Source organism: Aquarana catesbeiana, linkage group LG02 (genome assembly GCF_042186555.1).
Source record: "Aquarana catesbeiana isolate 2022-GZ linkage group LG02, ASM4218655v1, whole genome shotgun sequence".
NCBI lineage: Eukaryota > Metazoa > Chordata > Amphibia > Anura > Ranidae > Aquarana > Aquarana catesbeiana.
In genome coordinates, this window is record NC_133325.1 from 75,325,591 (window position 1) to 75,341,704 (window position 16,114).

At 43.2% G+C, this 16,114-nt stretch overlaps 1 protein-coding gene across 3 annotated transcripts in view; it reads left to right on the forward strand.

The window, feature by feature from the left end:
- Window positions 1–16,114, forward strand: part of CNTN5 (contactin 5) — a 2,213,095-nt gene that overhangs the window by 1,434,809 nt on the left and 762,172 nt on the right. For all 3 annotated transcript variants that reach the window (XM_073613049.1, XM_073613051.1, XM_073613050.1), the window contains one exon: window positions 1,885–2,112. In XM_073613049.1, the coding sequence (XP_073469150.1) occupies window positions 1,885–2,112 (228 nt within the window). The remainder of the gene's footprint in view (window positions 1–1,884; window positions 2,113–16,114) is intronic.

Here is a 16,114-nt window from a genome sequence, read left to right on the forward strand (position 1 = left end):
AAGGTTCTGTTATGTTAGGCTTTACTAAATTTACTGTCCTTTTTGTATACATTAACGTAGTTCAGGATTTTGTGTGTGCGTGCGTGTTTTTTTTTGTTTTTTTTTCATTTTCATTACTGTTTGGAAAATTGCTAAATACTATAATATTTATTGCTAAATACTATAATATTCTGGCTATTTAAAGTGTATCTAAACTCAGAAACATAAATGTAATATATTGCAGCTTACCAGTCCTTAGATGCAGTGGCTGCATCAGGGCTTTTTCTTCCTGTCCTAAGGTGACAACACTCATTGTTGAGTAGTGTTGTCACGTAAGCTGCTCTCCTGGTTTGAATTACGAACACTTTGTCCTCTCATCATTGCCATTACAAAAGAAAGGAGGGGTTGTATAGTGCACAGGTGATAGTTTATAAAGCAGATAACATTGTGTAGTACCCTCCTAGCCAGGCTGCTAGGTACATTTCGTTTTTAGGCTTCTGCTGTAGCTACAGGAGCCAGAATTGCTTGGTTTGGTCTGTTCGAGACTCCTCAGGCTGGGAGTTTGATTACCTCCCCCTGACTCTAGGAGAAGTTGCTGGAGATTAGGGCAGGAGGATTCAAATATATAGTTACATAGTTGGTAAGTTTGAAAAAAGACACAAGTCCATCAAGTCCAACCTGTGTGTGTGTGTGTGTGTGCGCTTTTATGTCAATGTTACATTGTATAACCCTGTATATGGTGGTCATTTATGTGCCTATCTAATAGTTTTTTTAAATGATCTATGTTCCCTGCTGAAACTACTGCTTGTGGAAGAGAATTCCACATTTTTACTGCTCTTACCGTAAAGAACCCTCTACGCAGTTTCCGGTTAAATCGCTTTTCCTCTAATTTTAGTGAATGGCCATGAGTCTTTTTAAATGCCCTTTCATGGAAAAGATTTATCCTTATTGTGGGGTCACCAGTACGGTATTTCTACATTGAAATAGTGCCAGAACTATAGTGGTCGCTGTAGTCGCACTTGCAACTGGGCCCTGTCGTTCTGCCGCTTTGGGTAGCCCCAAGACCCGGCATCTCCCCCTGCACCCCTGGCTGTCCATTTAACATGCAGTGAGGGGAGGTAGGAGGTGGAGATCGACAGCTCTAAAGTGCCCGCGAGCAGCGGGATCTCCCTGGGGGTTGTAGTTCTCTCTCCGAATGTATAAAGTGGAGAGGGGGGGGCCTCTGACCCAGGCATGTATCAGCTTCACTCTTCAGTGAGTCTCTCTGCTTCTACATTCTTGATGATACATGCCCGGTCAGGGGCCCCTCCCCTCTCCAGTGGATACAGTCAGAGAGAGAACTACAAGCCCCAGGGAGATCTCGCCGCCCGTGGACACTATAGAGCTGCCAATCGCTACCTCCCACCTCCCCCCAGGTGGGGGGGGGGTAAAGAGATGTGCTGGGAGTCCAAGGTGCACAGAGACCAGCCAGGTACAGGGGAACCTCTGGAAGGGGGGATAACTGTCTGTGGACCCTAAAGTAAGGGGGGGCTCTCTGGGGACCCTAAAGTAAGGGGGGTCTCTGGGGACCCTGAAGTAAGGGAGCCCTCTGGGGACCCTGATGTTGGGGAGGCTCTCTGGAGACCCTAAAGTAAGGGGGGTCTCTGGGGACCCTGAAATAAGGGGAGGCCCTCTGGGGACCCTGGTGTAAGGGGGGCTCTCTGGGGACCCTAAAGTAAGGGGAGGCCTCTGGGGACCCTGAAGTAAGGGGGGCTCTCTGGGGACCCAACAGGTGTATCAGGTTGGCAGTTCCTGTAACTGGCTTGGAGATCTTGCTATAATGAAGCCAGTGGGAAATACAAAGTGTATGTTTGTAATATGTACATAAACTTTGGTTTAACGTCTTTTTTGCACTTTGTCTTCCAGAACTTGTACAAGCTGTTCCAGGGCAGCAAACGTCTTATGCTGCAATACTAAGAAGGAAATCAGAGAGTTCCTCATCGTCACTGTTTAACTCCAGGATCCGGCCGAGGTACAGCAGTTCTGCATTGGAGTCTAATGGTCAGCCGCTGCAGCTTGGGAGGGAAAGACTCAAACAGTACAGCTTACCCACAAACCTCTATCAAATGTTAGATGGTTTCAGACAAGATGATGGTAAGTTGCTCCAACTGTAAAGATTGTTTTTTCTATCTCTGCACTTTAGAGCTAATTTAATTGAAAACAACAAAGATGAATAACAGTTACAAGCATTTAGAGTGTTGTTATGGTCTGTTAAGATTCCGGCTGCCCTTGGTACCACTTTAAGCCTGTGGACAGGCTGTGGAAATTCAAGCATTTACATTAACCTTAACAAGCAGTAATTGGGTTTTAAAAAGCCCTCTCAGCAGTTACTAACAGCTTAGCTCCCAACTGTCCCTGATTTGAAACAAAGTCCCCCTGTCCCTCTTTCCTCCTCATATGTTCCTCATTTTGGTCTGATCTATACAATTGTATATGAAATGCACTATTTATTTTTTCAAAAAGTATTTCCCAGTACTAAACCTTTAATCTAATTTCTAGATTGTTGCATTTGTAAATTTCAAAAGCCAATATAAAGGAATGGCGGCGGTAAAAAAAGGCACTTGTGGGGTTAACTAATCTGTTTTTTTTTTATATAATTCTTTTTTAAGGGGGCGTGGCAGGGTGTGTGTCCTATGTCTACATACTTTTGATAATAGGTGTCCCTCTTTCCCATCTCAGAAAGTTGGGAGGTATGCAACAGATCAGGTCACCCTGCTCACCCTTCCCTGCAATGACTTTTAAAAGCATTGGCTTGTAGTTTGTCAGTCGGCGGCTGGCTACACCTAGCCTTGCCCACTGCTTTCTGGACTGACAGCACTGCCCGGACTGCTGAAACCCTCCCACTGTGAGCTGCAGTACATAGGGGTGTGAGTATGTGAGACACAAGTAAACAAGGAATTGTAAAAGAAGGTAAAATACATTTTTTTTTCTTTCATTTTTATTTATGTTATGAAGCTTATGCATCCCAAAGTATCAGGATTTGGGGCCTCTTTAGACAGTCACACGGGAGCCTTTGGATGTAATGATATGTAAATACTTGAGTGTCTGTTTCCTGGGTTCAATTTGAGAATGAATCCAGGGAGCACATTTTGCGCCCTTGTAAAAGGTAGCTGTTTCCAAATATGGGTGAAGTTTATGGAGTATGGTTAAAATGTACCTGGCACATGAAAAAAAAAAATATAATTCTAGCATAATCCCCTAAAATCATACACCCAGGGAGTAGTCAAATCGGACACACTTTGTCCCATAGCCTCAGCCCCAAGTCTTAGTTCTGGAGTTTCATCAGCCCACAATGCAATGCAGACATCACTATTTGTGAGTTCTGAAGCATCCATGGTGCACTCTTAGTAGAGGAGGGGGTTCCAAATGTCTGACTTTGAGCAGAAAACAGATTTTATTGCATGATGCATCATTCAAAAGAAAAAACAGCATGCTAATTTACCTCATTTCAAGTGAACACCATGAATTGGAAGGAGCTGTATGATATGCGCTGTCCATGGTGCTTACCCCATGTTTATACAGCCATTCCCAAGCATTATGTAATACGATTTCTGATAAAGGGAAAGATCAGCATTCCGCCAGAGCCACTGATTGGCTAAGACTTCCGTAAAGCAGAGATCACATGACCAGTACTTAGACTTTTTGACAAACTATTGTGAGATCCCAAATCAACAGTTACTGAAGGTATTTTTGCTTTCTATGGGAATTTGTAAGATAGCAGGGTGGACACAGTAGCAGGGCAGGAAGGGGCAGGGAGCAGAAGGATCTTTGTTGGCTATAGTTTATCTTAACCACTTGGGCTTTGCAACTCCAATTTCCATGCCCTAAAGCATTTTCTTGACTATGATCTAGCTCTATGATTCAAGCAATATGATAACATGTGATCACCAGTTATGGCACTTTCAGCACATGGTACATGACATTACAGGTTCCTGAATTAAGCCTCGGGCTTATTAAATAACCAGCTAGTTGGTTTCTTCAATAAAGCAGTACAAGAAGAAAAGCACTTCAACCCATACCAACCACTGGGAATCCCATTTCTACTGGTCTGCCCAGTGGATTCTGATGGGCTGCTATCAGTTGATACAATTTGCCTTAGTGCTCCCAGACCAGTAGAATACACTTTAGTGCTGCCAGTCCAGTAGAATACACTTTAGTGCTGCCAGTGCAGTAGAAAATGGATTCTGAATTTGTTTTGTAAAGTTTGGCATGGGTTTTGATTTTCTCCTGGCACCACCATTTTGAGTAAGCCAGCTAGCTTATGTGCTTCCATACTTAATCAATATATCGGTCCTTAACCACAATTGAAGAAAAAAAAATCCCCTGCAAGGCAATGCCATAATGTACTAGTATGTATTGTGGGAGACTTATGCAGCGTACACACGAGCGGACTTTTCGACGGACCGGTCCGACGGACCGAGTCCGGCGGACAATCTGATCGTGTGTGGGCTTCATCGGACCTTCAGCGGACTTTTCCAGTCGAAAATCTGACGGACTTTAGATTTTAAACATGCTTCAAATCTCTCCGACGGACTCGAGTCCGGTTGAAAAATCCGCTCGTTTGTATGCTAGTCCAACGGACGAAATCCCACGCTAGGGCAGCTATTGGCTACTGGCTATCAACTTCCTTATTTTAGTCCGGTCATACGTCATCACGTACGAATCCGTCGGACTTTGGTGTGATCGTGTGTAGTCAAGTCCGTTCGTTCAAAAGTCCGTCAGAAGTCTGTCAAAACTTTGACCAAAGTCCACCGGAATGGCCGTCGGACTTTTGTTGACGAAAAGACCGCTCGTGTGTACGCGGCCTTACCTTAAAACGAAGCCCTCCAGAGAGGGTTTCCATCTTCACCCAGACTTCCTTCCAGGTACCCGGTCTATGGCTACTCGAGTGGCCAGGGGCTTGATGATGTCACTCCCGCCATTTATGGCACAGGCTCTGAAGGTCTGGCACACTATGTCGGACCTTCAGAGCACTTGTACCATTGACATCACTGGCTAGATGCACTCTGAATATCTCCTAAACAGTGCAAGTTTAGGAGATATTCCCAGTACCTACAGGTAAACCTTATTACAGGCATACCTGTAGGTATAAGTGGTAAAGCTGAGTTTAGTACCACTTTAAGGGGATCTCAGCACACAGAACCCAACGGGTACCCCTATACTGCCATTGGTTGTTAGAAAGTGAGATTAGCAATATATCTTATGCCTCCCTAATAATGATAGCTATACATGCTAGAGATGAGTAATGATTTACTGTCCAATTCACAACTCTCTAACACTTTTCTAGAGAGCAAATATCAACCTTGAGATACCTTTCCTATTGATAACATTTGTAATAAGTTCCAATTTTACCTGGTAAAACACTAGACATATAGGAACTATACTATCAGCTGATGTTCTGTGCAGAGGTTTTCACCAAACCATTGCCCAAGGAGGCGCTATTATGGAAAGCCATACGTTGCTGATATAAACATCCAGTTTCCTGTATGAGCAGCCTTCTAGGGCAGGGGTCTCCAAACTTTCTGAAAAAAGGTCCAGTTTACTGTCCTTCAGACTTTGAGGGGGCCAGACTGTGGCCATTGGGAGTAGAAAATGCCCTCAAAAGGAGTAAAGAAAGTCCCATCATTGGTATTAGTGGGAGGAATAGTGCCCCATTGTTGGTATCAGGGGAAGGAATAATGCCCCATCATTGGTGTCAGTGGGAAGAATGGTGTCCCATTGTTGGTATCAGGGGAAGGAATAGTGCCCCATCATTGGTGTCAGTGGGAAGAATAGTGCTCCATTGTTGATATTAGTGGAAGGAATAGTACTCCATTGTTGGTATCAGAGGAAGGAATAGTGCTCCATTGTTGGTATCAGAGGAAGGAATAGTGCTCCATTGTTGGTATCAGAGGAAGGAATAGTGCCCCATTGTTGATATCAGAGGAAGGAATAGTGCTCCATTGTTGGTATCAGAGGAAGGAATAGTGCCCCATTGTTGGTATCAGAGGAAGGAATAGTGCTCCATTGTTGGTATCAGAGGAAGGAATAGTGCTCCATCATTGGTGTCAGTGGGAAGAATAGGGCCCTGCAGTTGGTTTCAGTGGGAGGAATAGTGTCCAATTGTTGGTGTCAGTGGTAGGAATACTGTAGTAATGTAACGTTGGTATCAATGGCAGGAATTATGCCCCATTGTTGGTGTAGAAGGAATAGTGCCATGGATCAGTGGGAGGAATAGTGTCCAAAAGGCCTGATAAAGGCAAGCAAAAGGCCACATCTGGATAAAGATTGCCCCCCATTAATTATTTGTAATGTGCCCCTTCCTTAATAGAATGACTCTACAGCTGAACATATGGCACACCTATCATGTACTTCATGGCTTAGATTACATCAGTCTTGGCTTGTGGTTTTGTATTATGAAGGGACGTGAAATGATAGTGTGAAGTGCTTGTCTGTGAACTATTTCCTCCAGTATACAGATCTTCTAAAACCCAAGAAATAGCAGAGAGGTTCATGAAAGCGCCAATAAGATGAAAAGTAAAATCGCATCAATGCAAATCAGCCTCTTAAACGTGATTACTATTTAAATAGAGGGCCCTTCCCAGCGTCTGCAAGATGTTGATGTTTACCTGCTAAACATTATTAAAATGCACAGTTAAATTACTCCTTAAGAGCTGTAACAAATGTGCACATGCATAATGTGATTAACTGCAAGCTATGAATAACAATATGAATTTCATTATAGCCAGTTACAAGAGCACAATGTCTTGTTCCATGTCACCAAGGCTTATCAATAAATATGGTTACCTCTGCTCATGTATTACCACTGGAGACAAGCAGATTGCTACTAAACTTTTCAAGGAGGATTCTAGAGCAGGAATGAGTGTGCAATGTGCTTAACAAACAGCTACAGTACGTATATGTTACAAGCCAAAATATCTGAAACTATGTTCTTTTATTGAGGGTGGCATTACTGTTTAGAGCCTACTCTTAGCCCTGGTTCTGCGACTTCTCATGCCACTTGCTACAACATGCGAAAACACATTAATTTTGATGGGTACCGTCTTAATTGTTGCAACTCAAGTTCTTGCACTCATTTTCTTTTCTTTTTTTCAAAAATGTGCACTAATTTTCTGCATCTTCCTTGCGACATGAGTGCCATAGACTGCAATGTTAAAATTACAAAAGTCTCAAGGAAGTTGTTTCTGCGTCTTATCTTAGTGACTTTGGCTGCAACTTCAGTTTTTTTTTTTTAACCCTATACTCCACTCCTTTTCCATTTCTTGCTATGTACCTGTGGCTCAGCCTATCCCTGCAGCTCAAAATCTCCTCCCAAAGCACATTGTCCACCTAGCAAGCACACACAACTGTGTTCACAGTGCAGGAAGCATAGCTCCCAAGAGGCTGAGGGATGCTCTTGACAATGAACAATTCATCTGACTTGTATGTGAGCATCCTGCAATTTTTGATACAAGGGACCCGACCTATAAAGACCTATAAAGACCAAGGCAAGCAAGACCGAACATGGTTAGAGGTAGAAAGACTCTACCATGAGGATTGGGAGAGCCTTTCAGCCACAGAACGGTCCAAAAAAGTTCAGTGATATGTGACACACTCTGTATTGTTAAAATTGGCCAAAGCCAAAATTACAAAAGTCACATGAAAGTCGCATAAAGTCACGAAGCTGCATCAAGTCACAAGCAAGTCGCAATGCAAAGTTGCACCGGAAGTCGCATGCTTTGGGGTGGTAGCAGTGTTAACCGAGTCTTAGGGCTGGTCTCCACTGGCGGCAAACATTGTGGTTTTGGGGCATTTCTGTCCCTGTACCTCCACTTGCAACCATGAAAATGCTAATAATTAGCACAGTACAGATGGAAGTGGCAACCATATAACTTCCCACCCTAAGAGCAGTCACATGGTAATAAAAAATGCATGCAAACATGGAGAAAACGTGGATACACATTTTCAAAGTTGGTATGTGCCACAAGTGGAGAGAAGCTCCTAGGTTGGTCCTTAGGACACCTGGGCACCTCCAGTCTGCTCATTGGACTGTAAATAAGAACTCTTCCTCCTATTACCTTTGGGTCACATCAGTCATGCTGGTGATGTATTTTTTATTTCTTATTTAAGCAATTCCTAGCCAACAAAATCCTAGGTATTTTCTATGGAAGACGCTCTGTATTCTGACTCTGATTGTTGTGAAGCGATTTATCCCTTGTGAGACCTCTATGCCCGGCCTGTATAAGATATAATCACTGAGGACAAGCCTCATCAGATAGCTTGAACTCACCAAATACCAATTCCATCCACAAAGATGCTTTTATTCTGAACATCAGGTTACAGCAGAGGACAGGATACAAACAGATGAATAGGTTGTGGTATTTATGCTGTCAAAAGATGATATTGTCTGTAACTTACAATGCAGAATACATGTGCCCTGCTACATGTGGCCTGTTAGCTGCATCCATGACACAGGAAGTACAATCACAGGAAGAAGGGTGGAGCATTACGTACAAAGGAAGTGTGTCATAACATAAGGGAAAAAGAACATAAGAAACAAGTGCATTACCACAAAAGATAATGGACATTACCACAATGTCCATAGAAAATGGTTAAGAACAATCTATATCAATTCTATGCCCCGCTGGGGCAGCACACTCTGTGATTAAGTTTGTGCAGATTTCATGTCAGCAACAAGCTCACCAGTGAGAGGTCCTCTATATCCACATCTATAGTTTAGCTACAAATTGCTAAAGAAGCCTGATTTGTAGCAGGGAATGTTATCATTTGGCGTAGTACGTGTTTGACCTTTAGCTGTAATAAATCTCTTCTTAGTCACAAATCTCCAGCAAGTATAACGATTCCATTGCTAGCTACAGAACACTGTTAGTTGCTGGCATTAGCAATTTGATAGAAGCAAAGGTTAGACCTCGTTTACACTTGCAATTGGGGGAGGGGGGGGTGGAGGTTAAAATTACTTGGCTGAGCCATGTTTTTACTGCTTCCCTGCCACTCCTCCGTTAAGCATCAGATGCAGGGTGTAAGTATGCTGTAACCGCAAAACTTGGCATCATGGCAAAGTTTATCCCCACTGTCATGCTTGGCGGGCAGTACTGCCTAATAAACACGACTCATCCAACGGTTGCGGTGTGGTGGTGCAAGTTTTAGGGGTTAAAACAGGCTGTGTGGTGACATAACTCCTCCTCGCCACCTGAGAAACACTTTCTAAACAGCAGTCCATCACGGAATGCTCTTTAGAGGGCAACACAAATGTGAACAAGCTCTTACTCAGACACCTCCTGTACAATACCCAGTGTCTTAACCCCTTGTCGCCGGCCACACGCAAATATGCGGCCTCTTGGCAAGTGGGCTTTGGCGCAGAGTGGCTGCATATTTACATCAATTGAGGTGAATGCAGCTGTGCTGAGAGCACAGGCCGTGTGTGCTCCTGGCACAGTTACCGGCAGCTGACGGAAAGCTCATGATCGCTATTTGTGTTTGGGAGCTTTCCGATCATGTGACCGCCGTAACATCCAATCACGGTGGTCACATGATCATAAACCCCACCCCGCCTTCCGGCATCTGAAACCTCTTAAATGGTCGGGAGGCGCCGGCACATAGGGGTTCCCAGATAGCAAGGATAACTTGCCACAAATCTGTGGCAGTGTTGAATTGTAAGTCTGTTAACTTGCTGCACATTTTCACTGGCAAGTTGTACACTTGCAGAGCACTTGAAGCACAAGTTCTAGTTGACACTTTTCCAATTGGTAGTAAATTTGCATGGCAATTCTCTAGCAAGAGCGAAGTTGCAGTGGTGAGTCTATAGCAAGAGCTCTGCAAGTCTACAGCATGAAAATTCAGCCACAGTGTCCCCTGTGGTGGGATGATTATTGCACAACATAACTGAACCAGAACTTGCAGCAGACTTGCAGAATGTTTGTGTAGGGATGTAGTGATTTCCTAAATTCCTTTTTCTATGTATTGTGATCTGTTAGTGTAGTGTTAGTCAGCTGAGCTCAGTTGTATGCTGGCTGTGTCCTTTGATTATTCTCAGTCACATACTGTGTGAGTGTTCTCAGCAGGGTGTGCTAGAGATATTACTGCACATTATAGATATTTAATACCTGGCCAATCAAATCAGCAGGCCTGGGGAGCTTGCTGTGCATGCTGGGAGAGCTATTAAATATATGAGTCTTTCCCTCCAGGGACTTTCCCCGAGACGATGTCTGTGTGATCACTTATCTAGGCCTCAGACCTTAGGGCTTAGAGGTATGGAGTGTTGAGGGATCTCCTGTCATGGTAGGTGTCCCTAAGCTGTTGGCTGAGATGAAGTGCTACTGGCCGTTGGGGAAGCAAAACCACGGTTGTCCTACCACAGGGAAGGTGAGTGACCGACCGAGCTGGGAAGCACCACATAAACCTTTCCACTGCTGTCCGGCCTTGTACCCTAGGAGTGAGAATACACAGGAACCTCAGTTGACAAGGAGCCACATTTATGAGATATATTCCATCCAGCAGAGTTCTGTGACAGAAGGATTGATATCAGTGAGAAGACCACGTATGGGACCAGAGACTGTGTATTGTTAATGGAACCCTCAGGTATCCTGTGTTCCCTCCACCCTCCTTCCTGCTTTTCACATACCTCCCAACATTTTGAGATGGAAATGAGGGACACCTACTAGCAAACGCATGTAGGTATAGGGCACGCCCCCTGCCACACCCCCTTAAAGGAGAATTAACCAATAAAAGGGTTAATTAAATCCACAAGGGCTTTATTTTTACCACTACTATTCCTTTATATTGGCTTTTAAAATTTACAAATGCAGCAATTTAGAATTTGGATGAAAGGTTTAGCACTGGGAAACACTTTTTGAAAGATAAAAAGTGCATTTTATATACAACTATATAGATCAGAGCAAAATGAGGGACAAATGAGGAGGAAAGAGGGACAGAGGGACATTGCTACAAATCAGGGACAGTTGGGAGCTATGCTTTTCATGTGCGTGCATTATTAAAACATCTAACATGGCTCCCTTAATTAATCCACCCGGGTAAAAGGACTTTCTCCCTGAGAAGGAATGTGCCTGGGACATTTATCACCAAGTAAGTGGGTCTGGGACATTCACATGTACCTGCTGGGCTTCAGTAGAGCCAAATGTGCCAGGACTGGTTACCGATAGCATTACATTTACAAAGAAAGTTGATCTGGAGTCATGCAATGCAGATTTGCTGAAATTGTGCAACTAACTTGTGAAGCCTGGCAAGTCTAGCAATAGCTTAGCGAGTCATTTTCAAACTTGCAGCACAATTGCTTGCTATCTGGGGGTTAAAGCCAGGGTTGCCAACCTCCCGCAGCATTTTTTACTGACAAAACATGGTAAATTTACTGGCGGAGCACATTTTTAACTGACAACCTGAGAAATTACAGAACTCCTATTGAAAACTAACACAGTGAATATTTGAACAATATAAACATGATACATACACTGACAATACCTATAACAAAGTAATTTGCTTGATTTACACTTAAAAAGTCAACCAAGCATGAAATTATCAGCCCCTGATATTTACTGGCAGTTGTAAAAAAAAAATCACAGATTTTTACAATCTGTCTACATTTACTGGCGGTTGGCAACCCTGGTTAAAGCTGAAATCCAGGCTAAAAAAATATTGTCTAAATACAGGTGTGACCTGTATTCTTTCTTGAATCTTTTTTTGCAGATGTATGGTCATGGATCATTAATTTTCATCATCTACAACAGGGGTCAGCCACCTTTTTCCACTTAAGTGCTGGATTCAATGTATGTGAATGCATGGAGGGCCGCATTCACCTGCTAATAAATGAAGATAAATATAATCCTAACATAGTAATAATAACAGTACAGGTTTACCTCATTTTAAGGTGCTTCACTAATACAAAGCTAGTTCACCCCCTACATTATATAGCCCTGTCATAGACAGAGCCAGAACAGAGGCTGTTGGAGAGGACTGTATGCAAGCCTGTTGCCCACCGATTATGGGCCCTAGCATTTGGAGGAATGGTGCTCTCTGTGAGCTGTATACCTGGGGGCCCTGGGGTTGATGTTACTATGGATTCAGCTCCATGTCCCCCCAAAACACACAGACTCTGGAACCCTTTATATGCCATATTAGAATGGTGACTGATTTATACCATTGGGACTCGTACTGTTAAATGCTAATGTCATCAATTCTGCTATAATGTGTTTAGTGTGGCTCTAAGAGTCTTTTCACCCATTGTTGTTTATGTTAATTGAGAGAGCTCGGTGCCTACAAGTCTGTCATCTGGTCTGGGTACATCTTGTAGTAAATTAGCTCATGTTAATTAGGTTAGCTTTGAGACATCCCTGCTGTATAAAGGTCTGTGAGATTTCAAAATAAAGAGAGTTCTGATGTACTCCAAGACTGGTGTTGTCTAGTTCTTGGGGCTTCCTATAGCCAGATCCATTGGACTCGTGTTCCAGAACTTAGGAAGCGGTATACTGACGGAAGCACTCAAGCGGAGTGTGGGGCGTTCCGTGACAAGCCCTCTGCACCTCTGACCCACTTTACATTAAACAGTCCCCTGCACCTCTGGACCCCTTTACATTACACAGCCCCCTGCACCTCTGGACCACTTTACATTACACAGCCTCCTGCACCTCTGGACCCCTTTACATTACACAGTCCCCTGAACCTCTGGACCCCTTTACATTACACAGCCCCCTGCACCTCTGGACCCCTTTACATTAAACAGCCCCCACACCTCTGGACCCCTTTACATTACACAGCTCCGCATCTCTGGACCCCTTTACATTACACAGCCCCCCTGCATATTACACAGCCCCCCGGCATATTAAATAGCCTCCCTGCACAGCACCCAGCCCCCCCTGCTAGGACCACCTAACCAATCACCTGGAAACTCTGGAAGCTCCCGCTGTCTTATCAGCGCTGCTGTGTTTCTCTCCCGTTCTCTTTCATTCAGCTTCCTGCTCACTGCTCCTCTCTGCTCTTACTTAAAATGTCCACGGGCCAGGTGTGTGTGATTTGATCATGTGCACTGACAGGCCGAACATTTGTCGGCGGCAGGCCGGGTGCGGCCCGCGGGCTGTAGGTTGCTGACCTCTGATCTACAGACTCAGTTTAAGACAGTATTGGGCAAAACCTTCATCTTGCTTTTTCCATACATTGGTCTGGCGCCATCCAGTGGTTTGTTTTAACCTGTAATAAAGACTGGTCACTGCTGCTCTCTCTCATTGTTCAGGGCGACTGGTCTTGCCTTCGCCCCCTCCTGTAATTTTCTACATAGACAATAGACTCTATTGTCACTCTGTAGCAACTGTTACATTATTATTCCACAGGGATAGTTTAATTAGGGTCCTTTTATAGATCTGGGTTGTCTCTGTTTCCTTTGAGTCCATGCAGGATTTATCCTGTGTTAATCTCTGGTGTAACAAGAGTGTTTTGGTCCCAGAAATTTTGTTAGCAGTTTTATATGACCTATTTACCAACAGTTAAAATTACTTTGACTCTTTTATCCATCTTTTGGTCTGGCACTCCTTGCTGTGTTTTTATGGTTTGAACTACAGTCGGGTACCCATTGGGGGAAGCTTTGCTCTGCGTGGACTTCCTTGCCAAAGCTATTGCTCATTCATGTGCGTGTAAAGGCAGGTGTCCTAATACTTTTGTTAATATAGTGTGTGTGTGTGTGTATATATATATATATATATATATATACTGTATATATATATATATATATATATATATATATATATATATATATATATAGCTATATATATATATATATATATATATATATATATATATACATATAGAGGATTTTTCTTTATTTAACGAGAAGTATGATCAAAGCTTTTTTGACCATACTTCCCTTGTGGGTCACAAGAGCACAATTACTTTTGTGCTGATGGGTAGGGCCATGCCAGTCCATGTAGGACTTGGCAATATTGTCAGGATCCACCCTGACACCTGATTGGCAGCTGGCTCCACCATTCAGCGTGTGGTACGGCAGAGAGCAAAAGCCAGCTGTGCCTGCTCCCTCCACTACCTGGTGCTCCAGTGAGCGCTGGAGGAACAGAGCAGAGAGCAGTGATTGACAGTCTTTCCTCTCCGCTCTGAGCAGACCGTGAACCAATCTCAGCTCTCAGTCTTAGAGCCAACGTGGGACAGCAGCAGCATCACGCAGATGCTGCAGCATGGAGGTGAGTATGGATGTTTGTTTTTTTTTAAAAAGCCCATTCTTATCCTTTAATACAAGACACATAAAACTTTTTATGACAATTTTCAAGCCATCCTAAAGTTTTAGCCTTTTTCCCTGGTTATCTGCAAAGTTAATATTTAATATCTCCAACCAGTTTATTATAAACTTCTGCAGTGCAGTTGAACAAAAAAAAAAAAATAGAGACAGATCTGGCAGCCCTCACCATGCTGTCAGATTTGAGTCTAGAGATCAGACAGCTCAAGATGGGAACAGGAATGTTCCTTCCAAAACATGACAGCCGTGCTCATTATGAGTAATCAAACTTTACGCGATGAATTAAATTAGAATTACCCTAAATGACTAGTTTGATAAAAGGTAGCTGTTATTTTGTGGCATGTAAGTGAAATGTAAGAGCCAAAAGGTCTCATGGTGCCGTACAGCTCCGGGAAAGTGGAAAGACTGGGTAACAGCTGACGGTGGGCAAATTATAATAACTGAAACTTAAATAGAAATACTGGGAAAGAAGTGAAAGCATTCAGTGAGCCACATATGATATCTAGCACAGGAAAGTTTTAATAAACTAACATTTATGTTTGCCATGTAGTAGGCCTTTCAGTAATTCATTAAAAAGCCATCCTTGAGCTCCAGAAAAGTGATTTTACTGAGGCTGAGATGATCGAGTCCATCCGAGGCAGGCAGGAGGGAGCATTTCCATAACCTCCTCTTCCTCCATTGATCAGACTGCAATAGTCACAAGGTAAGAGGCTGCAGCAGAGGCTGATCTGTGTCAGACATTTCGGCACACAGAACAGAATATACAGGTGTATCTAAAAATATTAGAATGTCATCAAACCATTAATTTATTAAAGTAATTCAATTCAAAAAGTGAATCTTATATATTTTCTGTAGATGCATTACACACAAAGTGATATATTTTATGCATTTCTTTCTTTTAATACTGACTTACAGCTAGTGAAAACCAAAAATTCAGTATTTCAGAAAATTAGAATAATACATAAGACCAAAAAAAAAAAAGGATTTTTAATACAGAAATGTTGGCTTACTGAAAAGTATGTCCATGTACAGTATAGTATGCACTCAATACTTGGTTGGGGCTCTGCATGAATTACTGCATCAATACAGCGTGGCATGGAGGGGATCAGCCTGTGGCACTGCTGAGGTGTGATGGAAGCCCAAGTTTCTTTAATAGCGACCTTCAGCTCGTCTGCATTGTTGGGTCTGATGTCTCTCATTTTCCTCTTGACAATACCTCACAGATTCTCTATGGGGTTTAGGTCAGGTGAGTTTGCTGGCCAATCAGTCACAGTGATATCATAGTTACATAGTTACATAGTAGGTGAGGTTGAAAAAAGACACAAGTCCATCAAGTCCAACCTATGTGTGTGATTATGTGTCAGTATTGCATTATATATCCCTGTATGTTGCGGTCATTCAGGTGATTATCTAATAGTTTCTTGAAGCTATCAATGCTCCCCGCTGAGACCACCTCCTGTGGAAGGGAATTCCACATCCTTGCCGCTCTTACAGTAAAGAACCCTCTACGTAGTTTAAGGTTAAACCTCTTTTCTTCTAATTGTAATGAGTGGCCACGAGTCTTATTAAACTCTCTTCTGCGAAAAAGTTTTATCCCTATTGTGGGGTCACCAGTACAGTATTTGTAAATTGAAATCATATACCCTCTCAAGCGTCTCTTCTCCAGAGAGAATAAGTTCAGTGCTCGCAACCTTTCCTCATAACTAAGATCCTCCAGACCCTTTATTAGCTTTGTTGCCCTTCTTTGTATTCGCTCCATTTCCAGTACATCCTTCCGGAGGACTGGTGCCCAGAACTGGACAGCATACTCTAGGTGCGGCCGGACCAGAGCCTTGTAGAGCGGGA